The 25,135-nt window shown below is 42.1% G+C and overlaps 1 protein-coding gene across 1 annotated transcript in view; it reads right to left on the bottom strand.

The window, feature by feature from the left end:
* Nucleotides 1-5,327: 5,327 nt before the first annotated feature.
* Nucleotides 5,328-25,135, bottom strand: part of LOC101650659 (periphilin-1-like) — a 59,160-nt gene continuing 39,352 nt past the window's right edge. Inside the window, 2 exon segments of the mRNA XM_045293886.1 lie at nt 5,328-5,858; nt 5,860-6,098. Coding sequence (XP_045149821.1) covers nt 5,328-5,858; nt 5,860-6,098 — 770 coding nt within the window.

The raw sequence follows: 25,135 nt of genomic DNA, 5'->3' as shown, positions 1-25,135 counted from the left end.
TCTCCCATGTCCCCCCGGAACTGTCAGTCCCGTTGTTTTCTCCTCCAGATTGTTTATCCAGCCTATCTTATTTAGACAGACCTGCGGAGATAATAGCATGCACAAAAACAAGACAGAGCAAAACCATGCAACAATGTACAACAAAACAGCAACAACAACAAACCACTGACAAAGAACAAAGTAAAACACAACAAGAAAGAAAAGCTTGTAGTTAGTTCAAGGATCGTTGGCCTTTAGGAGTGTTTTCCAGTCCAGTCTGTTGGCCTGGCCCCAAAGTCCACCTTCAGCATTCTCTGGGGACCTTGCTGCTCCATTCCCTTGCTGTTCAGCTGCACTGCCCCAGTGCTTTGCCTCAGTGTGGTGGGATCAGATCCGGTGCAATTCCCACACTGTGTCTCTGGTGCTGTCCCTCGCAGGGCCATGGGTCAGTGAGGGGAATCATGTCTCATAGTGGGGCCGGCCATGTGGTCCCCTCTGTGGACTGGCTGCTCTAATTGGGGTCATCGTCCTTAAGGCCTGGTGGGCTAGGATGTGGTCCAGTCTCTCCTCCTACCCCGTCATTTGCTCCTGTGTGCTCCGATCAGACATGTCCCTCTCCGGGAGCTGCGGATTCAGTGACGTCCTTTGAAATAAATTCTTCTGGGGGGAAGGACAGGCATCCACTTAGTATTTGGGACTGGGGCCAGCCCCCCAGACCTCTCCACTAGTTCCCTATTCCACACCGCATGTTGCATTCACACCTTGGAGCACTGGGTTGAAGTCTGGTCCCTCTTTTCCTGTATCTAGGAAATCTTTACCTACCATAGGTTACAAATATTTTCTCTTAGGATTTCTAGAGTCAAAACTTTTACATTGAATCTCTGATCTGCTTCAGGTTAATTTTGTGTGTGGTGTGAATTGAGGTGACGTTCTCTCATTTATATGGATATTTAGTTGTTCTGTTTTTTAAAAAACAAAAAACCGTTTTCCTTTTCTCACATTGAATTGCTTTGCCCTCTTGTCCAAAAATCAATAGAAAATAAATGTGTGTCTATTTCCAAACTTTATATTCTGTTCCATTGTTTATTCTTCTGCCAATACTTCCCTATATTGATTACTGTAGATTATGGTATGTCTTGAAATCAGGTAGCAAAACTCCTTCAGCTTTGTTCATCTTTAAAAAAATCGCTTTTGCCATTGCAGGCCACTTATATTTTCATATGTGTTTTAGAATTAGTTTGTCAATTTTTACAAAAAATCCAGTTGAAATTTTTATTGGGATTGCCTTGAACCTATAGATAAATTTGGGAAGAATTGATATGTTAACGACATTGCAACTTCCAGCTTATAAAGATGGTATATGTCTCCAATTAATTAGGGCTTTACTTTCTCTTAGTGTTGCTCTATATTGTTCCTCATTGAAGAGAGCTTACATGTCTGTTGTAAAAACCATCCCAGAGTCTCTTATGCTTATTGATGTCAGTTTAGACAACATTTAACAATTTTTAATTTTTGAATTGCTTACAATTGATTTTTATATATTATCATTGTGTCCTATGTCTTTGCTAAATTCACTTATTCATTCTAGTTTTTTGGTAGATTACATTTTTAATATATGTGATAACATAATTTCAAAAAGAGACAGTTTTATTTCTTTTTCTGCATTTTATCATTCTTCTTCTTCTTATTTTGTACTGTGGAATCACTTTACCGAAGGCTCTTTAGTCTTTGTTCTCAGTCTCTCGACTCCGGCCACACCCCACCCCCAGCCACATCACCACCTGAGGCTAATGAATGAGGATGGAGACCAAGGGGGGCCACCTGGGGGGTTGATGCTGGTTGACGCTTCTGAGGCTTTGGCCTTGTGGAGAGGTCAATAGGAGTCTTGAAGGTGCAGTCTACAGGAGCTTCCTGGCTGGTTACCATGCACAGGAGAGGGCAGTGCCTCCCCCTTGGAGGGCGTGTAACTATTCTCAGACCTCAATCTATGTATTTCTTCATTTTTATCCTTTTGGGTTGTAATAAATCTGTACCTGTAACTCTGTGAATGTTGTGAGTCATTCCAGCAAATTAACAAACCCAGAGGGGCAGTGAGAACCAGTAGGGGCTGGCATCTGTCTATTTGGCAGTCTGAAAGAAGGTGTCTTTCAAACATGAGCTCTGACCTTTAAAAAGCTCTGGGTGGCTGGGGCTGAGAGAAAACCAGTGCTGAGTGGCTGTCTGATGATGAGGACAGAGACAGAAAAGTGAGAACTGCATCCATTGACACATGTTGGGAATTGGATTCATATTGATCTTTACCACAAAGTTAACAATAAAGGTGCTATTTGCATACTCTGCCCCTTGTTTAGTGCTCTGTCTTCCGGCAATAACCAGAGCCTCCAGTTTCATATTTAACAGAAGTGGTAGAAGAAGCTCCCAACATTGGGGGAAACCTTCACTATTTCATCAGTCAGGATAGGTTTTCTGTAGCTCTTTTGATGATGTCTTTTATCAGATTAGGAAACCTAGTGTTGCTGTCAGGTCAGTGTGGGACTGCTAATCACAAGGTCAGCAGTTCACAACCACCAGCCATCCCTGAGGAGAAAGCTGAAGTTATCTGCTCTCTTCAAGATGTACACCCTCAGAAACCCTGAGGCAGAATAGAATCAATGGTAGCAGCTAGACTTATCAGATAGAGAAGGTTCCCTTATCTTCCTACTTTACTGAGAGTTTGCCTGATGAATGCTATTAGGTGCTGTGGCATCATTCCTGACTCAGAGTGACCCGTATAGAACAATACAACACCGCTGGTTCTCGTGTTTGAGTCCAGTGTGGGAGCCACTGTGTCCACCCATCTCTTTGAAGGTTATTCCCTTTTTCACAGACCCTCTATTTTACCAAGTATGATGTCCTTCTCCAGGGATTGGTCCCTCCTGATAGCACGGATAACGTGTCCAAAGTCCACGAGATGAACTCTCCCCACCCTCACTTCTAAGGAGCATCTGGACTTCTTCTGATGGTTTTCTTTACACTTGTGGCAGTTTGTGGCATCTTTAATATTCTTACCCAACACCATAATTCAAAGACACCAATTCTTCTTTGGCCTTTAAAAAATTTTGTTTTATTGGCATATACTTCACATATCATACCATCTGAGTTAGTTGATTGTGCCAGCCTGGCCGATAATCACATGTGGTGCTGGTTGAAAGGCGGAGGGATAAATGGGTGGTGAAGCCTCGCCTTTCTAGTTCTCGGGTCTCTTGTTTTGTGATGGTTGTATCGGGTGCAGCTGCCTTAGCAGTTTCCTGCTTCAGCTTGCAAGATGGACTTCCTACAAGATATCGCCAAGGAGAAGCCACATGGACCTATCCCGATGCAGCCCTCGGTGCTGGAGCAGCCGTGTGGAGACCCCTGCTAGTGCTGAGATGCTTGTTCGTTCACTGACTCAGCTTTCCTCCTGCAGTCGGCATCATTGCCTCTGTTTTGTGAGGTGAAGGACTTTGTGGACTGGTGTTGGGTATGGGTTAATGTTGGACTTGTGGGCTTGGGCAGCATTGGGTTGGGATGTTTTCGTGATGCACATTTTCTTTGCATAAAACTCTCTCTTATACGTGAGTTGCTGTGGATTTGTTTCTCCAAAGTACCTAGACTAATACACCATCCAATTGTTCAATCATATTAAGAAGAGTTGTGAATTTCACCACAATCAATTTTATAACATTTTCTTCTTGTACTCATTGTTATTAACTCCCCATTTACTCCATCCTTCCCTGTCATGGGTAATTATTAATCCAGTTACTCTCTATAGATTTACCTATCCTGGATTCCATATACAGAAAATCATACAAAAACATAAAACAGAAAGTAAGCAAAGAAACCAAAAAATATCAACAGTGACTAGACAAAACACAGCAGTCCCTGAATTGAAAGCCAGCATATGCATATGCGGGCATTGTGTCAGGTGCACCTTAGTCTTCAAAGTAGTATCACTGCTTCTGAGCATTTGAAAGAGGTCTTTTGCAGCAGAATCACCCAAGACAATACCTCGCTTGATTTCCTGCCTGTTGCTTCCATGGGCGTTGTTGTGGATCCAATGAAGTCGTGGTAAAATGAAGGCGTTGTCAACTTCAGGCTTTTCTCCGTTTTTCATGATATATTCATTGGCGCACTTGTGGGGATTTTTGTTTTCTTTATGTTGAGTTATGATCCATATCGAAGAATGTAGTCTTTCCTCTTTAGCAGTAAGGGCTTCAAGTCCTCTTCGATTTCAGCAAGCGAGGGTAGACTTGTGATGTGTCCTCCTCACATCCTGATGCCCTGTCCCTCACACAGTACGGCTTCTCAGATCATTTGGCTGCTCAGCACACAGATTGAACAACCCTGGCTCACATCTTTCCTCATCTTCAACCACATATTTGTTCTGCTTCAACCACTATCTCTTGGTCTTTGTCCAGGTTCCATATGAGGACAATGAAGTATTCTGGAAGTTCCATCTTTCAAAACGTTACACATAATTTGTAGAGTTCCAGTTTTAGTATATGTGCTGCTGCAGTGAGCACCGACATAATTTGTAGGGCCCACAGAGTCGAATACTTTTGTCAGATGCCTTTTCTACATTTACTGCAGTGGTTATATAGTTCTAATGCCTTGTGTTAATTACATTGATTTATTGTTAAATGAAAAATTGACTGTCTTTGTTAGATTCTAGCATTATATTTTGGTGGTTTTGTAAAATTAGTTGTGATGTGTTTGCTTCTTCTCTAGTTTGTGAAAGGGTTGTGTTAGATTGGAGTTATTTTGTCCATGAAAGTTTCATACAATTCACTAGTGAACCATTGGGGCCTGAAGTTTTCTTGGTTGGAATGTTTTTAAAACACATTTCAATTTCATTAGTAAATCTGAAGGAATACTCAGATTTTATTCCATTGTGTCAATTATATTTAAGTATGCCCATTTCTTCAAGGTTTTAAAATATAGTGGCATAGAGTTATTAGTAATATTCCTTTATTTTCTTTATATTGACTATAGGATCAATTGTGATCCTATAGTCAGTATAAATTGTAATCAAATCTCTCCTTTATTTCTGATATTGTCTTAATTGGTCTAAACCTGAATCAGCTGTGACAACAACAAAACATGCCCACAGCCATCAAGCTGATTCCAACTGACAGGGACTCTAGGAAGTTTTCCGAGGCTGAAACTTTTTTTTTCTATTTTAGATGTTTATTTGACATTGGAAATGTGGTCAACTGTCATAAGTATTTCTCTTCGTCCCCCCAAATACCATATATTAAAGATTTACACAATCCAATGGGGGGTGGTGGTGGTGGTCCAGAAACCTCTTTTAGTTTGAGCAAAAACATTTTCTAAAAAGACTCTCCAAAACCTTGTGTCGAAGTGTCATACTCAGAAACGAAATGCTCGAGATCTTCAACACACTGCTCACTGATTTCATGTAAATTCTGCCTTGAGGCAAACGGAATGGACTTTTCTAATGAAGGATCTTTTTCAATCAGCATTTTCACAACCATCCCGAATGTTTCCCAGTCTTGTCGGTAAACCTGTTCAATCTCTTTAGTTTTGGATGCTATTGCTTTAGAACGACTGGTTAGCTGACCGTCTTCCAATAGTTCTATGCCATCTGTTGGATTTGACTCGGGTGCTTCTGGTTGGTCAATAAACAAGGGTGCAGGGGGTCCCGTCTCATACGCAGGGATTTCCAGTAGGTTACTTTCATCTGCCTTCTCTCGCTTTTCAGCAGCCCACTTGCTTGCAGCCTCAGCAAGTTCCTTTTCGGTGAGCCTCCCGGGCTTGTCTACCACCTTTGGTGAAGAGACTGCTGAACTTGAGGGGGAAGTATCTCTGGAAGTTTTCAGTGGCTGAACAGGTCTCTGAGTCTTGACTTCTATGTTGAGACTACTGGAAAGAGTACGACTTGCTCCTCTCTGGGGAGCAGCTTCTACTGCTGGCACTGGGTCCAGACCTGCTGTGTGGGGAATCCTTTCGGCCTCCAGGTGATTCTCTGAAAAAGGGATTGTCCTTTTTATGAGGAGAACGCTCTCTGCAATAGTGGGAAGAATAGACACTTTTTCTTCGAAAGCCATCTCTCACATCCCACCTCTGGGCCACCCGAGATCCTGTGAATGTGTGAGGCTGCGAACTTTTATGGGAGCAGAGTCGCTTCCTTTCTCCTGAGGAGTGGCTGGAGGGCTCGAATCGCTGACTTTCCAGTTAGCTGTCCAAGGCTTCTCTGACGGTGTCACCGGGGCTCCTAATCAAGCTAGTTGGATGTGTGTGAATTTTAATGATGTTTCTAAAGAACCCAAACTGAAAAGCAGACAAGAACCCAACCCTGAGTGAGGAACAAAGGCCAGCGGGCCCTGAAGTTTGAAGTAGAGCTAGGATCAGCCAACACAAAGCTATCTTCAGCAACTGAGGTTGGAGTGGTTGGCTATGCCATGATCACTCACTGATTCAGTAAAGAAACCCTACTTGATTCTACCAATTCCCTAAATACGGGCATTTAGAAACACAAACTATTCCAAAGCAAGCTTAGGTCATTTAAAAAAGCATCTCACCTGATTCTCAATACATTTTTTGAAAAAAAAAAGAAAGAAAACATAAAAATTTAAAAGCATACTGTAAGATCTATTTTCAGAAGAATTTCAGCCTCAGAGGGTTTGCACATTGAACATTTTTAAAATGTACTCCTCAATTATGCTACTCAAAGCTCGGCTGATTTTCACCCTGCTCCCTGCCCCCTCCCAGCAGTTTATAAGCATCTATTTTTCCTCACACTCTCCAACAGTGAATGTTAAAATCTTTTAATTTTCATCAATCTAATAAATGAAAAATAAAATCTATTTAAATATGCATTTCCTTGAGCAGTAGAGAGGTTGAATAATTTTCCATATATTCATTGGCCATTTGTATTTCTTCTTCTCCAAATTGCCTCTTCATATTCTTTGTCCACTTTCCTAATTTTGTCTATTCCTGATTATTTGTAGAAGAGTCTTTGATATTCTGGGTGTTAATCTTTTATCTGTTGAATACAAGAGTAAGTCAAAAAGTACTGCTATGAAATAATTGAACTTTCATGAAACAGAAATACCAAAATGGGAAGTTACTGTTTCTTGACCTATCCTTCTTTTAGTTCTACATGCTTCTTTTGAAGAAGGTGTTTTTATCTTCCTATTCACAAGGCACCCTGGTGGTGTCATAGTTAAGTGTTGGCCTATGATCCTAAGGGTGGCAATTTGACACCTCTAGCCTTTATGGGAAGAGAGATGTTGATTTCTAAGGTAGCCATCAAAACTGTTGGCAGGACTCAAATAGTGTTCCTTTGAAATGCATTTTGAGTTTAGGAACAAAAATAATTGTCTTTGCTGAGTATGGTGGCTTACAATAAGCCCCAGTGATCACCCCTGTGTCCTTTGCAAAAGTCTATCAAAATAGTCCTTTGGACTTTTCAAAAACAGTTGTCATAACCTTTTGACTTGACCTCTCTGTCTGTCTTGAGTTTAACTAGCAGCGGGGTTATGCATCCATCATCGCTAGATCCCTCAGAAGCTACTGTGTTTTATTGGACCTAGCTCTTTGCATCATATTGAACATTTAAGACTCATCTCTGGTTACAATCCATTCCATAAATATCATCTTCATTAGCCTTGATCTTGTTTTAGACTGACGGAAAGATCAGCTCCTTGAGCGAGTTGCTCTTCACACAATGTCTTGGGCATTCATTGAGTTAAAAGCTTACTGAGGCCAAGTTGTTTGTTTAGAATTGCAGATGCCAAACCATGTCTTCACTAGCTCTCACACCAGTGGAGAGGATACAGTCTTCTTCCACTGGGTTTTGAATCAGCTGTAGTTTTTTCATTCATTGAGGTTGATGGTTCTCCCTTTCCTGACCCCTCTTTTTAAAAAAGTTAATCATTTTATTGGGGGCTCTTACAGATATTAGAAGAATCCATAAATCAATTATATGAAGTGAACTTGTACAGATGCTGACATCATCATTTTCAATACATTTTCTTTCTACTTGAGCCCTTTGATATCAGCTCCTCTTTATCCCCTCCCTCCCCCACCTTACCACCTTCGTGAACCCTTAATAAATTACATACTTTTTTTTTCCCATATCTGACACTGTCCTATGCATCCCTTCACCCACAGTACTATTATTCATCCCCCTGGAGGGGGGTTATGCATCCATCATTGCTATCAGTTCTCCTCCCCCCCCACCCCACTCCCTTCCCATACCCTCATGGAATCATTGCTCCCATTACTGTTTCTGAGGGGTGTATCTGTCCTGGATTCCACGTGTCAAAAGCTCTTATCTGTACCAATGTACATACACTGGTCTAGCAGGATTTGTGAGGTAGAACTGGGGACGTGATAGTGGGGGGTGGGGTGGGAGGAAGCATTAAAGAGTTAGAGGAATGTTGTGTGTTTCGCCAGTGCTATACTGCACTCTGGATGAATCATCCCTAGTGTATGGCCCCTCTGTGAGGTGATGTCCAATTATCAACAGGTGGGCTTTGGGTCTCCACTCTGATCCCTCTCCTTTGCATCCAGATAATTGCTTGTTTTTGATCCTCTGATACCTGTTGACTCATCTTTGAGGTCTTCCCAACCATCCATAAAAGGCTTGATTCATCTCAAAAAGGTGTTTCATGTTAGAGCAGCATGTCCATAAGCTTATTGCAAAAAATTCAATGATTTGGGAAGTGTACATTTGTGTTTTGGTTACAAAAAATGATAGCAGCTTTAACCTCAAAATCAGTTTTTTCCATTGCATAAAAAGTATCTCCTCTCCCATTTTTGGTAGTACTCTATGAAACTAAGCCAAATTTATTACTGAGAGAACTTGCCTGCAGCCATCCACTGATTTCTGAGGCATGTTTAAACACATTTTGTTTGGAAAAAACTCACGCATGTATGAACTAGAACACTAGTAGCAATACTTTTAAACTTCCCTTGAATATGGCAGCCCTTTTCTTTAATTCTGAGGCTTGGTTTGAAGTATCTTTTATTGGAGAGAAGTTTACATATTTAAATATGTTAGTTTTTTTCTTTATGGCTACTTATATAATAAAGAACTTAGATGGCCTATTGGCCTGTCCTTGGCATTTTCTGAATGATTGGAATGTCATTGTTATCAGACCTGCTTCTGTGATCATTTATTTTGTGCCAACATGGCCCCCATAAGAAGATATGGGTAGAGTTTAGCCTGTCAATCAGGTTGCAGCTTGATGACCTCATTTGGAGGTGCTACAGAGATAAATGGCCTGCTGGAGGCAGGCCACTCTCTCTCCCTTCACCTTCCAGTTGACAGCTATGCAGAAAACTGCAAGAGCCCTGTGATGCTTCCGCCACCATTGGAGCCACACAACTTTGCACCCATAAGCCTATGATCTTCCTGTGCTCTGCATCATTGCATGTGGCTGTGAGTCTGAAGAGGGGCTCATGGACTGGTTTTGGACTTAGTGACTTGAGTTGCACTGGGCTGGGATGCTTTCTTGATATACAATTACTCCTTGATATAAAGCTCTTTCTTACACGTATATGAGTGTCTCTGTATTTGTTTCTCTAATCAACCAGGCCTAACACAGCATCTCTAATAGTTTATGTTAAGAGGTGATTCTTGGTGAGCCCTGAGATAGATGACTCAGAACAGGTACTATCTAGGTCAAAAAGACCAAGCATGTGATTAGAGTGATAGGACTCTCAGCCAAGTTATATCAACTCAATATCCAGGGATGGAAGGAAATTGGATCAACCAATTCTAATAATGAAACATAACGGGAAGACACATGGAAAGAATTAGGCATTGGATTAATGAACCTTGAAAACCGTAGTTAACAATTAGAAAAATTAGATGATGCTTGGTTACCACTACTAACTGCTCTAAAATTAGATCACATTAGAAGATCTTAGAATATGGAACAAAGCTCAAAATTATTTTAAAAAGAACAGACTTACTCAACTGATAGAGACAGGTGGAACCCAGAAACTAAGATGGCTCTTGGTCACCCTTTAGGTCTAGAAATGAACTCACTATCATTTATAACAATAGACAGCTTTATAAGGGGAACAATAGCAGGACAAGGGTAGTCTGCACTCCATGGAATAATTAACCATTTGAGATCAAAAGGGCAACATAGACTCAAGGACAACATTCATAAAGGCTAGAAAAGAAGGTGGAATAAAATGAGAAATGCAGGGAGAAAGTGGGATAAGTGATATACATTGTGGGAATTACAACCAATGACATCAAACAAAATGTGTATGAATTGTTAAATGGAAAATGGATCTTCTGTACTTCACTCAATTCACTAATAATAGTTTTTTAAGGTTGCAGTACTGATAAAAGGTGTAATATAGATAAATCTTAAAAACATTCTACTTACCAAGGGCTCAAGTATAAAGAAAAAAATTTGAAATTGATGATGACAACATACGTACAAATGTGCTTGATACAATTGATGTATGGACTGTTGTAAGAGCCTCCAATAAAATGATTTTTTTAAAAGTAACAAAATATCCTACTAAGCAGAATAAGTCAGTCACAAAAGAAAATATATTGTATAAAATATATTTCATTCAATATATAAAATATTCGGAAATAGGTCAGTGGTTGCTTAGAAATCGAGGGAAGAGGTGGAAAGGAAATGACTGATGCTAGGTAAACTTCTTTTATGGGGATAATGAAAGTGTTCTAAAATTAATTGGAATAATGGTATTAAATGAAAAACTACAATTCTGAATATGCTAAGAAAGTGAATTCCATACTTTAAATGAATGTGTTCTAAAGTTTGTCAACTGTATCTCAATACAATTCTATTAAACACAATCTCAGACACCATAGCTGGGGTGAACTTCCTGCACACATTACCACACATTGATAGTGGAAGGTAACACGTCTCTGAGGACATGGGAGCTCTCCGTCCCAGACTCTGCTCTACACATGGATTCCTCCAGCTGTGATTTTTTATGTTTTTCCTTTTTGCTATGACAAAACTTTAATAGCAAATGTAGCACTTTCGTGCAGCCTATGAAACATTCCAGTGAATTATCAAACCCAAAGTATTTCATGTGGTCAGGAAGAAGGATGGCCCTGGGAGCCCCAGAAATTGTGACTGATGTCTGAAGTCTTGGGCAGTCTTTGCGATCTGCCCAGAGTCCTTGGTTAAGCTTCCGTTTGCTAATTTGAGATACTACTAGATTTGCTGAGGAAGATTTTTCCCATGCTAAGACTAAAAATTTCTTTCATATTTTCTTTTTTGAGTTTTTTTAAAATCATTTTATTGGGGCTCATACAACTCTTATCACACTCCATACATACATCAATTGTGTAAAGCACACTTATACATTCGTTGCCCTCATCATTCTCAAAATTCGCTTTCTGCTTGGGTTCCTGGAATCAGCTCCTCATTTTCCTTTTCCCCTCCCCCTCCCTCCCTGTTGCCCCCTTCCTCATGAAACCTTAATACTTTATTAATTTTTTTTTCAAAATGTATAGTCTTTTATTTTGTTCAAGTATGCACAAAGTAATTTTCATTGATCTGCTTCTGTAAACATTTACTTTTGGATTATTATTTTGAGTTAAAGGTCTCTGGTGCCCTGAGTTGAATTAAAGGAGCCCTGGTGACGTGTGTTTATGTGTTTGCATTGGGTTGTGATTCTCATGAGTTCAAAACCACTAGCAGCACTGCAGGAGAAAACTGGACTATTTACTCCAGTTACAGTCTCAGAAACCCTCAGGGAGTCACTATGAGTCACCATTGACTTATGACAGCAAGTTTGGAGGTTTTTTGGGGTGGTGCAAATGGTTTGCGCTGATGACCAAAAGGTTAATGATTCAACCCGTCTCTTGCCTGCCCCCTTCCCCGCCCAGCCCCTGCCCCCCCACAACACACATACACTCCCCCACTGGCCAACAGCACCATGAAGAAAATGCCTGGTGATCTGCTTCTGTAACGATGATAGCCAAGAAAACCCGATGGAGCAACTGTACGCGGTGACACATGAGCGGTCTAGAGTCAGAATTGACTATAACACAAGACACAAGCAACGGTATTTTGAGTTAATTATGAGATGGTTTCCTAAAACAACAGGTAGTTATTCTGACAACATTTATCAAATACTCCATTCCCTTTTCTTTAATTTAAAATGCCCCACCTTCCTTGTAATGAGATGTTAATCAAAGGTTGCTTCTAGAATTTCGGTTCTTTTCCTTAGTCTTGCATAGTATTATGTCAAAAATATGGTGTTGGGCCACTGACATCTTTAGACTCTATTTTGGTATCTGCAGGCAAAGTACTCCCAATTGCTCTTCTTAAAAAATGTCGTTATTCTTGGCATTTACTCTTCCAAGAACTCGAGGATATTCGCAAATGCAAAATGTCCGTGCATGGCATCAGTTGTGCATGTAGACATCAGTTTGTAGTGGATCTGTTTTATTCGATTGCATCATTGCATCAAGGCATGTAATTAATTTCTTGAATTTTAGAAGTTCTTAATGATCTTCAGTGAAAATTATTTACCGTTCTTAATGGAGATCATGTACTATTCTTATTAGTTTATATTCTAGAATTTGTTTTGTTTGTTGTTCTGAAATGAATTTATTGACAAGAACATTTAAACTGACATATTACCGGTAAGCCAAAAATCTGGTTAAATAGCATTTATGTTGTGATTCCATTTTTTGTAAAGAATATCTCTATGATCTGAACACGCGTATATTCAGAAAAGTATTGGGTGAAATTGCTTACTTAGTTCTGTCTCTACCAGCTTGATCTCTTTTAGAGGAGGACTTTATCCTTAACACTTGATAATCACCTGGCAAATATTGTTGTTAGGTCCTGTCAGGTCAGTTCTGACTCATAGTGACCCTGTGTACCACAGAACAAAACCGTGCCTGGTCCTATGCCATCCTCACCATTTTATTCGAGTCCGTCGATGCAGCCACGGTGTCTCTCCATCTCCTTTAGGGTCTTCCTCTTTTTGTCTGTCCCATCCACTTTACCAAGTGTCATGTCCTTTTCCAGGGACTAGTCTTTCCTGATAACATGTCCAAAGTGAGACAAGGCAGGGAGACAAAGTCTTGCCTGCCTTGTTCTACGGAGCAGGCCAGCTGTACTTGTTCCAGGAGAGATTTGTTTATTCTTTTCCCAGTCCATATTCAAGTGCATTGGGTTTTCTTATTCAATGTCCAACTTTCACATGAACCTAAGGCACTGAAAATATTATAATTGGATCAGGTGTACCAAAGTAACATCCATGTTTTTCAACACTTTAAGGAGGTCTTGTGTAGCAGATTTTCCCAATCAATGTACCATTTGATCGTTTGGTTGCTGCTTTCCTGAGGATTGATTATGGGTCCAAGCATGACGAGATCCTTGACAACTGTAATCTTTTCTCCATCTATCATAATGCTACCTATTGGTGCAGTTGTGAGGGTGTTTGCTTTTACACTGAGTTGTAATCCATACTGAAGGGTGCAATCCTTGATCTCCGTCCTCAGTGCTTCAAGTCCTCACTGTCAGCAAGCAAACTTGTGCCATCTGCATATCGAGTGTTGTTAATAAGTGTGGTAGTTATATAATCGTTTGACAATTTGTGAAGATTAAGAGTGAAGGGGTGGAGTCTAGTCTGTTAATCAGGTTATAGCCAATGAGGCCTCTGTGTGGGCATGGCCTTCTCCTGAGGATTCTGGGAACTCCTGTATTCCTCCTTGGGGGCAGGAGACACACACACTCTCTCTCTGCTCCCTGAGAGACTCTCTACTGAGAAGACACATGGAGAGAGGCTTATGGAGCCAGACTTCTGGAGCCAGAGAAGCCAAGTGGAGACCCCTGCCAGCACTGAGGTGCTTACAACAACACTGGATCCACAAGACTTCCCACCCACTGGCCTGTGATCTTCCTGCATTCAGCATCATTGCATGTGTTCCATGAGTCTGAAGAGGACTTTATAGATTGGTATTGAACATATCGGCCAATACCGGACTTATGGACTTGATCTAGACAGGGCTGGGATGTTTTCCCAATATTCAATTGCTCTTGTATATAAACCTCTTTCTTATACACATGAGTGTCTATGGATTTGTTTCTCTGGTCTACCCAGACTAACACAATAAGCCTTCCTCCGACCCTGATGCCACATTCTTCTTCATATAATCCAGCTTCTCTGATGATTTGTTCTGCATACAGATTGAATAAGTTTGGTGAGAGGACACAACCCTGAGATATAACTTTCCTGGTTTTAAACTCTCTATGTGTCTGTCAGTTTGTCCTACTGTGGTGGCTTGTGTGTGGCTGTGGTGCTGAAAGCCATGTCACTGGTATTTCAAATACCATCAGGGTCACCCAAGGTGAGCAGGAATGAAGAGAGCTTCGAAGAAGGAATAGGCCGTACACCTCAGAGGAATTAGCCACTGAAACCCACAGCTTTAATAGCAATGTTTTAAAAAACCCAAATCAACCGAAGCTGATGAGGGTGTGGAGAGACTAGAGTCCTCATGCAATGCTTGCGGGACCTAAAAATGTACAGAATAAAATGCCAATGACCCAGCAAGTCCACTACTAGGTATAAACTCTAGAGAAATAAGAGCCATGACATAAATAGATATTTGCACACCCAAGTTTATCATAGCCCTGTTGGAAATAGCAAAAAGATGGAAAGAAACCTAAATGCCCATCGATGCAAGAATGAATAAAGAAACCATGGTACACCCTTCACAATGGAAAACTATACAACATTACAGAATGATGAAACTAATAAACCTGGAGGCTATGCTGAATGAAATAAATCGATCACAAATGGACAAATAATGTATATGAAAATTGCTATAAGAAGTGAAGAAAAGGTTTTCACGCTAAAACATTGTCTGAAGGTTACTAGGGTGGGAGGGAAAAGGAAGGTCAATTACGAACTAGCAGGTAGACAAGTGTGGGCTTGGGAGAAGAGGAGGGCAATCTGCAAGGAGAGGGAGGCGTCTAAAAGGTGGCTGAGCCAGGAGAAGACGCTGCGAGGAGCGTGAGCGCTCCAGGCAACAGAGGCAAATACTGTGATCAACGCAGTCCTGCAATGCTGGTGGTCTTTGAGCGGATGCATGGGTAGACAGAAGCTTTAGCGCGTGTGGAGAGAGTAGGACTACACCCACAAACACGTATGCACACGTGTAGTTACGTCTACTGAAGAGACGTAAATATGTTAGGTTTCTGGAGTAGTTTATACCTCGGGTTTTGCTTCGCAACGCTGAAAGAATTCATGCAGAAGCACTTTTGTAAATCCTAGTGACTTTTATGAGGAAAGGGGAAGTTTCAGGTATTCACAGGAAATCATCCCAGGGGCCAAGAGCAGGAAATAGCAAGAGTGCTCTGAGACAGAAGCTTGAGAGGGTGCTCAGGCCCCAGGACCTGGCTGTACGTGTACGCCCCCACCCTCCGCCGACCTGCAAGAGTGTACACGAACACGAGAGGAGTCAACAGGAGTCAAAGAGGCTTGGCCTTCCAGTGGCAGGCTCTTATCTCCTCTGGCTGGGGAGGCATGGTTGAACTCATTGGCTGAGCTTAAGCGCAGCTGGGTGATGTCATGTGGCTGAGCTTACCCTGCACACCCGGGTGGACCTCCCACCTGAGCCTAGGGAGCTTGTGTCTGAGCATGCTCAGTTTGGATTTTCCCATCGGTATCTGATGAATGTGCCAGGTGTTTTTCCAACCCCTTTGTTGTGACCCTGTGCAGGCATCTGGGGAGACCACCCTGCTTAGTCCCTATTCTGGCTCCCTAACACATCCATGAATGGGGTGGAGCATAACATAGGGGAACAGAGTATGAACATTTCTTTGATGGAACCAAACAAGTTGAAATGAATCACTGGCCCTGGGGGTTCTGGACATGATCTCAGGGGACATAGAGATCCATTGGAATAACATAGTCCACAGACATTGCTTTGCTTCCTACTTCGCAGAGTAACGACTTACGAGCTTGGGAAGAGTGACCATCTTAGGTACAACTATTGGCCTCTCCCTGTCACAGGAAGGAAGAATGATGAAAATTGAAGATGTATGTGTTAGGTTGCTAGCTTAGGGACAGGGGTTTGTCCCTCCCATGCCTGCAAAGGCACCCATAGAGGAGGCTGGAAAAACACCAGGCAACCATTAGACACCTATGAAGACGCCAAACTGAGCATGCTCATACTCGAGCCCATCCTCCTCCACCCCCACGCCCCCCCCCCCAGCCAGGTGGGAGGTACACCTGTGCGCCCAAACTAGGCCCAGGCTCATGACATCACACAGGTGGGCCTAACTCAGCCAATGGGGTCAACCAATACCATCATCCATCCCTCCCCAGTCAGAGGTTTACAATATCCTGGCTGTGGGAAGGCCTTGATTTCCTACCTTGTTCCTGGACAGAGGCCGGGGCGGGAAAGGGGCTCCCTCCCTGTGTGGGCACGCTTGCGCCTGTTCGAGGCCTACTCGGGGCCCACAGCCTCTGGGTCCACGTACTTTTAGCCTCTAGGGTTCTTGGGTTTCTGGCCTCCCAGGATCTCCCTCCCAGTTCTGCACGTGTGGGTGCCTTTTTCCACATAGTTGTCCGTGAACCTCTTTGAAACTGTAAGGCCTAAAACTTGTCCTTCATTAAAAACCCACTTGGATCACAAAACCAGCTTCAGTGTGAATTCTTTCAGTATGTGAAGCAAAGAAAGGAAGTATTACCCACTCCAGAAACCTAACACATGGAAACAATTAGTCCAACAGACTCCATGGCCTTAGACCAGAAGAATGAGATGGTTCCCAGGTACCACTACCAACTGCTCTGAAAGGGATCATATTAGAAGGTCCTGAAAAGAATGAGAGAAAAATGTGGAACAAACTCAAAATAATACATAGACCAGGCTCACTGGTTTAACAAAAAATGATGGGATCCTTGAGGTATGGCCTTTAGTCATCCTGCATATCTGGAAATCAGCTGGCTCCCATGGCTCCACTTTCAGCCAAACAACAGACCAGCCTGTAAGATGAATGTTAACACCATGAAGACTGAACCTTCTTAGATTAATCAACCACTTGAGATCAAAAGGCCACCTTGACCGAGGACAAAGTTCAGGAGGACTAGGAAAGGAGATGGGCATGGGAAACACGGGAAGGCAGCAGGGCGAGTGACACTAACATGTGGGGATTGCAATCGGTTGCTTGTAAATCGTTAAACAGACAACTTGATTTGCTTTGTAAACCTTGACCCAGTGCACAATAAAAAACAAAACAACCCCCCCCACACACACATACCCCATGGCGAATGCGTACGAATTGTAAAATGGAATTTTGGGGGGCAGCTTGATTTGCTTTGCAAACTTTTACCCAGTTCACAATAAAAAACACCCCCCACACACATACGCCTCGTATGGTATAATTTATTTACTAATGATATCACTTACAGATAGAAAAATATGTTTGAATTCCAAAATCTGACTGGAGAAATAGGTTGAAACCTGTCTGGCTGCTTATTCCAATTTTAGAGCTTTGGTTTCGCAGTCTGTAAATGGGATACAGTTTAATGCCTGGCCATTGCCTCTGCCCCATCCTCCAGGCCTGGGTGTGCGCCCGCCGGGCTCCAGGCCCTCAGTAAAGGCTGGGCAGAATCTGAGGGCTTGAAGAGAAGGGAAGAAAGTGATTCTTCCCTCCCTGTCCTAGACTGTTCGTACATTATGATGATATATGTATATGTCGCTACAATACCCAGGGTACTTTTACAAGGAGGGCAGGCCACGGGGCCTTTAGGGCTAGGAGGGCCCTGAGGTCAATAATATATGCCGCTGGCAGAAGAACATTGACCTCATTGCCTCCAGAGGATAGATGAGGATAACCCCGGAGTCCTGGTATGCATGTAAATAATGAGCAATGTCACTGCTCGGCCACTTGTATCCCTGAAGAGAGAGTGAAAAATAATGAGAAAGACAAATTATAAAAATATGAGGGGCACCACTTATAGATCTGCATAATTCATCTGGCTAATTTTGCTTTCTCTATAGGGTTGCTTATGAGTCACAATTGACTTGATAGCAATATAAATATAATATATATAAATAGATTATAATATAATATACACTATAAATTATATATATTAGGTAGCTAGATTCAGGGACAAGGTGGGTTGACAAGGTGGGTTGTCACTCCCATGCTGGCACAGGCCCCCTAGAGGAGGTTGGAAGCCAATCAGGTGAACATTAGATGCCTGTGAAGACCCCTAAACTGAGCATGCTCAAATTCAAGCCCTGCCCCCGCCAAACCCCCCACCCCCACCCCCACCCCCAGCCAGGTGGGAGGTACACCTGGGCGGCCCAAACTAGTCCCAGGCCCATGACATGCCAGGTGGTCTTAATACAGCCAATGGGGTCAACCAAAACCATCAACCATGCCTCCCCAGCCAGAGGCTTGAAATATCCTGGCTGTGGGAAGGTAGCCTCTCTTTTACCCTGCTCCTGGTCAGTGGCAGGTCAGAGGGGGGCATGCCCCTCAGGGACCGCTCTGGGCCTGCTTGGGGTCCTCAGCCTCTCTCTCACCCCTTAGCACTCTCACTCGCTGGTCGCTGCTCAGGCGGCAGCCTCTCTGCCCCGCCTCTCCCCACACGTGGTTATTCGTGCCCAGTTGTGAACTTCCGTGCAGCTTCAGGGCACACAGCTTGGTAAGACATCCCAGGGATAGCAGGTATCCTTTTGAGACTGTAAAGCCTGCAACTTGTCCTGTATTCCATAAAAATTTACTTGGATTACAAAACGGGCGTTGGCATACATTTTTTCATCATGCAGAGCCAAGAACCGAGGTATTACCCAGTCGAGAAACCTTACATATATTCCTGAGTGAATATTTTTTAGGGTATGATTATCTTCAATGAAATTATCCCTACAAGTATGGAAAAAATCCAGCAAGTTCCCTAGGAGGAAGATTGGTGTACCAAGTCCAGGATTTGGACTTGATTAAGCCCCAGTGTGAGGCTGAGCAGTCACCCCACAGATGGTCATAACTAGACTGGTCATAACTAGACTGGTCATAACTAGAGAAGAAGGCAATGTGAGTATATTATGGAAAATTATAAGTTTTCTTTATAGGCGGTACCCCCTAGTCTGCTTACTTTAAAAGCTCCACTTTAAGAAAAAAATTCAGTCTCATTTATTAAAAATAATTCAGGATATTTATTAATATGAAGAAAATATGAAGAAACAACATGATATAGCAGTAGATGAATAGTCCCATACCCTGCTTGTAAATTTGTTTTCAGTGTTTCTGTAGGTTGAATGTCAGATCAGATTCTCATGCTGAAACAGGAAGTAGTTAATGGTAGTGAGAGCAAATCCATAATTAGAGAATTTCATAGCACCTAGAATTTCTAAGAATACTCTTTTGGTTAATTCTAGAACTGGAGCCTTCATTTGGCTGTTCAATAAAACAAGTATTTTAAGCAGTTCTCTTTTCTTCTGTTTCATCTTCATTTGAACATAGGTCATGGGACTGAATTTTGTCTTTCCTTTAAATTCAGTTGGAAAGCTGTTTGTCAGTTTAGGAGGCTAGAGGCCTGGATTCAGGTCAACAGCTCTGGCGGAAGGCTTTCTTTCTGTGTTAACTCTGGAGGGAGATCTTATCTCTTCTTAAGTAGATAGATATATATATTTATTAATAATTTTACTGGGAGCTCTTACAGATATTAAACACTGAAAAATCCAGTTAGATAAAGCATAATTTTACATTGCTACCACCATCAGTTTCAAAACAGTTTCTTTCTTCTTGAACTCTGATATCGGTTCCCCTTTATCTCCTCTCTTCCCCACCCTATACCCCGGGAACCCTTATTATTATATTATTATTCTTTGCCATATCTTAAACCATCCAATATATCCATTCACCTGCAATTCTGTTATTCGTCCCCCTCAAGGGGGGTTATAGAGTCACCACTGCTATCTGCTTCCCCTTCCCTTTTCCTCCCTCTCCCTCTCTTCCTGTACTCTCAGGGAATCATTACTCCTGTCACCGTTTCTGAAGGGTTATCTATCTTGCTTTCATACATCAAAGGCTCTTTTTAAAAAACAAAAATCATTTTTGGGGGGCTCTTACAGCTCTTATAACATTCCATGCATCAATTATAACAAGCATGTTGCCATCATCATTTCCAAAACGTTTTCTATTTGAGCCCTTGGTATAAGTTCCTCTCTCCACCCCCCATGTCTCCTTGATCAATTATATATTGCTATTGTTATTTCATATCTTACACTGTCCATTGTCTCCCTTCACCCACATTTCTGTGATTTGTCCCCTTTGAGGGGGGGGAACTATATATCCAATCTTGTGATGGGTTCCCCCTTTCTTACCCTTCCTCCTCCCTGACCATCCCCCTACCCTCATGATATTGCTATTCCCATTATTGTTCCTGACGGCCTTATCTTTCCTGAATTCCATGTGTTGCGAGATCTCATTTGTACCAATGTGTGTTCTTCCATCTAGCCAGATTTGTAAGTTAGAACTGGGCCATGGTAGTGGGGGAGAAGAAGCATTCAGGAACTAGAGGAATGATATGTGTTTCATTGGTGATATACTTCACTTTGGTTGAGTCATCCCTTACTTATCAACCTTCTGTGGGGGATATCCAATTTCCTAAAGATGGGTTTTGGGTCTCCACTCCGAACCCCCTGGTTTGCATCAATATAGTTGTTTATTTGGGATCTTTTGATACCTGATACTTGATCCTGTCAACACCTCATGATCACACAGGCTGGTGTGCTTCTTCCATGTGGGCTTATTTGCTTCCCTGCTAGATGGCCACTTGTTTGACTTCAAGCCTTTAAGATCCCAGATGCTATATCTTTGATAGCCAGGCACCATCCACTCCCTTCACCACATTTGCTTATTTTCTCTTCAGCAATTGTATCAGGGAGGTGAGTATCAAAGAGTGCCAGGTAATCAGAACAAAGTGTTCTTGTGTTAAGGGAGGCCTTGAGTAGAGGCCCAACATTTGTCTTCTATCTTAATTATATAGAAATATATGTACATTGGCCTCTATCCCTTTCATTATAAATTAATATATTTACATTTATACATTTCGATAGCTATATCACTATAAATAACTTTTGCCTCCTATTCCTTTCCTATATTTCCTTTCACATTCCTCTTATCCCACTATCATGATCACCCTCCATTCGGCTCTCAGTATTTCCTCTTGGATACATTGCTCTTGATCAAGCCCCACCTGGCATTATATGCCCTCCACCCATCAATTTTAGATCTCTTGTTCCCTTATCTCTGAGTTTGCTGGCTCCCCACTCCCCCTCCTCACCCCCTGCTCTCCCATGTTCCCCCATAACGGTGGGGCCATAGTTTTCTCCTTGGATTGTTCATCCTGCCTATCTTATAGACATAGGGGAAAAGAAAAACAAAACCCCAAACCAAAACATAATAAAACAAACACACAAACAAAACAGAACAAGAGAAGCAAAAAGATAATAGATAGTTCCAGGTCTGTCTGCTGCCTTTATGTATGTTTTCTGATCAAGTCTGATGAGGTGCTAAGCCCTGTCCCCCAAGTCAGAAGTCTACATTCAGGATTCCTTGGGGACTTGGTTACTTTGCTCCCCTTGCTGCCCAGTTGTACTCCCTTTGTGTTTCACCCCACTGTGCATGGGGCAGACTGGGTACATTTTCCACAGAGTGCCTTCAGTGCTGTCCCCGGTAGCACTGTGGGTAAGTGAAGGAATGTGATGTCTCATGGTGGGGCCAGTCCTACGGTCCACTCTATGCACTGGCTGCTCCGAGCAGGGATGTCATCCCTGGGGCTTGGTGGGCCATGATGAGGTTTCTCTCTCTCTCTCTCTCTCATCTCTCTCCTTCTTAGCTCACTCCAGTGTGGTCTGGACAGACCCACCTCTCTCCTGGGGCTAAATCTTCGGTGTTGTCCTTCTCTATTGCCTTCTTCTGGGAAGGGAGTCAACATAGTTTGGCTTGGGCCCTGTCATCCTCTCTTTAGTTTGCTGCTCCATGCCAGTGTATTACAATCAAGGCTTGGTGCACTGGGATGAGGTATAGTCTCTCTTTCCCTTCCTGTGGAGACATAAGCATGCACCCTCACCATGGGTGTATTAGTGCCCTGTTCCCCTTCACCCTCATTTTATTTTCTTTATTCCCTCTCTTTTATCCCCTCCTTTTTAGTTTGATGCCATTTGCATCCCTGAGTTGGGTCAGACCCCTGCCAAAGTGCCTGGACCAGTGTCAGGGGAGCCAGCCCCTAACAAATCATCACAGGCCTGGCAGGTGCAATTGTACAGTGATAATATGTAAAGATTACAGTCAAGTCATAGAGAATAAGAGAGATAGAAGAGAGAGTGAAATAAAGGAGTCAGACACATTTCATGGTAGCATGCTCACCTCAGTCCTGCTTAGGGGTCCACATGGTGATGTAGAAGATGGAAATGGCAGGGGAGCAAGAGAGTGATTTATTTCTAACCAAGAGTTATATATCTTTGTGGGGCGTGCAATCCCCCTAATTACAGGTAAAGACATACATCACAGGAAGGGGTTGTACTATTGGTAATACAGTAAGAAGAGGGAGAGATCTAAGGGTATACATGAAATAGGAAGGGGGGGGGATTGGGGGTACACATGTGACAAGATGGGAAGATCCTGAATTCGGGATGGCAGCCTAACTTTGTATGTCACTGAGCAGGTTTGACCTGTTCTAAGCTCTCCAGGGAAACAATCACTAGCCTATCAATAGGGTGTAAACCCCACCTACAGAGGACCAGACAGTAGTTTGATTGCTCTGGATAGCTGAATGCCTTCAGGGAGAATATCTCTAAGCATCTGACCTCCCGCCATGTGCTGGCAAACAGCCTCTAAGGTTTGGTGTATCTCTGGGGGAGACAAAGCTGGGGAAAAGTCTTTTTATATCCCACAGACCAGGATTTATGCATTAAGTAGCTTATCCTCTATGCCCATTGTACTTTTTAAGTTTACCTCAGTGGACTCATCTTGTACTTGTCCCTTTGTGCTTGGCTAACTTCGCTTAGCATAACTTCCTCCAACTCTTCTCATGAGGCAATGTGCTTCATGCATTCGCTGCTGCTTTTTAGGGCTGCTTAGTACTCCGTTGTATGTGTATACCAGAGTTTTTCAATCCATTCATCAGTTGATGGAAATTTAGATTGTTTCTAGGTCTTTGCAATTGTGAACTACACCACAACGAACATTGCAGCACAGATATCTGGTCTTAGTCTGTTTCTTACTTCTTCTGGGTATGTGCCTAGTAGGGGGATTGCTGGATCATATGGTAACTCAATGTCTTAGGTATTGCCAGACCAATTTCCATAGTGGTTGCACATACCTATCGGACCACCAGCAGTGGATGAGAATTCCTGTCTCACCACACACACCCTCTCCAGCACTTACTGAATTCTGATTTCTTGAATTGGGCTATCTTTGACGGTGATAGGTGGTATCCCATAGTTGTTTTAATTTGCATTTCCCTTATGGCTAATGATCAGGCCCATTTTCTAATGTGTTTATTGGTCATTTGGATTTTCACCCTTGTGAAACTTCTGTTCAGGTCTTTTGCCCACTTTCTCAGTGAGATCCTTGCTTTTTTGTTGTTGTAGGCTAGCAGAGTATTGTATAGTAATAAGGCCTTTGTCTGATGCGTCATTGCTAAAGATGCTTTCCCAGTCTGTGGGCTCTCTAATTACTCTCTTAGTGAAGTCTTTCTATGTGCACAGGTGTGTTATCTTCAGTATATCCCACTTGTCAATTTGTAACTCCTCTGTGTTTGTGTCCTTCCCTATTTCTGATAGCCTGTGTATTCCCTGTGCCAGAGTTCTTAGGTGTGTCCCAATTCCCTCATCGATGCCTCTAATAGTTTGGGGTTTTACTTTGAGGTCTGCGATCCACCTAGACTATATTCTTGTGTATGGAGTGAGATAAGAGTCTTGCTTCATTTTTCTACATGTAGATATTCATATTTTCAAGAACCATTTGTTGAAGAGGACATCTAGTTCCCATTTGATATTTTGGGTGCCCTTATCAAAGATCAGTTGTCTGTATGCTGATGTTTTCATTTCTGGATTTTCTGTGATTTTCCATTGGTCTGAGTATCTGTCATTATACCAATACCATGCTGTTTTGAACACTGTGGCTGTATAGTAAGTGTTAAAGTCAGGTAAAGTAAGCCCTCCTACTTTGTCCTTCTTCTTGAGGAGTTCTCTGTTAATTCTGGGCTTCTTCCCTCTCCATATGAAGTTGATAGTCAGTTTTTTCAGTTCCTTGAAAAACACATATTGGTATTTTTATCAGGACAGCATTAAATTTATATAGTGCCTTGGGTAAGATTGACATCTTTACTATATTCAGTCTTCCAATCCATGAGCATGGGATATATTTCCATTTGTGGAGGTGACTCTTAGTTTATTGTAAAAGTGTTCTGTAGTTGTCCTCATACAAATCTTTTGGGGTTTTTTGTTAGGTATATCCCTAGATATTTCAATTTGTGGTTGGCTATTGGGAAGGGTACTACCATTTTGATCTCCTCTTCTGTGATCTTGTCCAGGGTTTATAGAAATCCAATAGACTTCTGTTAGTTGATCTTGTATCCCGTCTCTCTGCCATATTCTGTTATCAGTTCCAGCACTTGTCTTGTGGACCTTTTGGGGTTTTCAACATATAAAATCATATCATCTGCAAATAATGATAGTTTCACTTCTTATTTCCCAAGATGAATTCTTTTAATGTCTTCCCTTTGCCTTCTGTTGTTAGCTAGGACTTCCAGTACAATGTTGGATGAAAAAGGGGACATGGGGCATTCTTGACTGGTCCCCTTTTTCAGTGGGATGTTTTTGTCTTTTCTCTATTCACTACTACATTGACTGTTGGTTTTTCATATATGGGTTGCATTATATTGATGACCTTTCCTTCCATTCCTATCGTCTTGAGTGTCTTAAACAGGAGTGGGCGTTGGATGTTGTCGAATGCTTTTTCTGCACCTATTGATATTATCATGTAATTCTTATCCTTTTTCTTGTCAATATGACAAATACTGTTGATGGACTTTTGGATATTGAACCATACCTTTAGCCCTGGAATGAATCCCACCTAGTCATGATGAATTACTCACATTTTATACTTTTGTATTCTATTGGCCA

Source organism: Echinops telfairi, unplaced genomic scaffold (genome assembly GCF_000313985.2).
Source record: "Echinops telfairi isolate 266 unplaced genomic scaffold, ASM31398v2 ScPeMD7_2291;HRSCAF=2852, whole genome shotgun sequence".
Lineage (NCBI taxonomy): Eukaryota > Metazoa > Chordata > Mammalia > Afrosoricida > Tenrecidae > Echinops > Echinops telfairi.
Note: the sequence above shows the minus strand (reverse complement) of the source record. Positions and strands in the feature narration are given on the sequence as shown.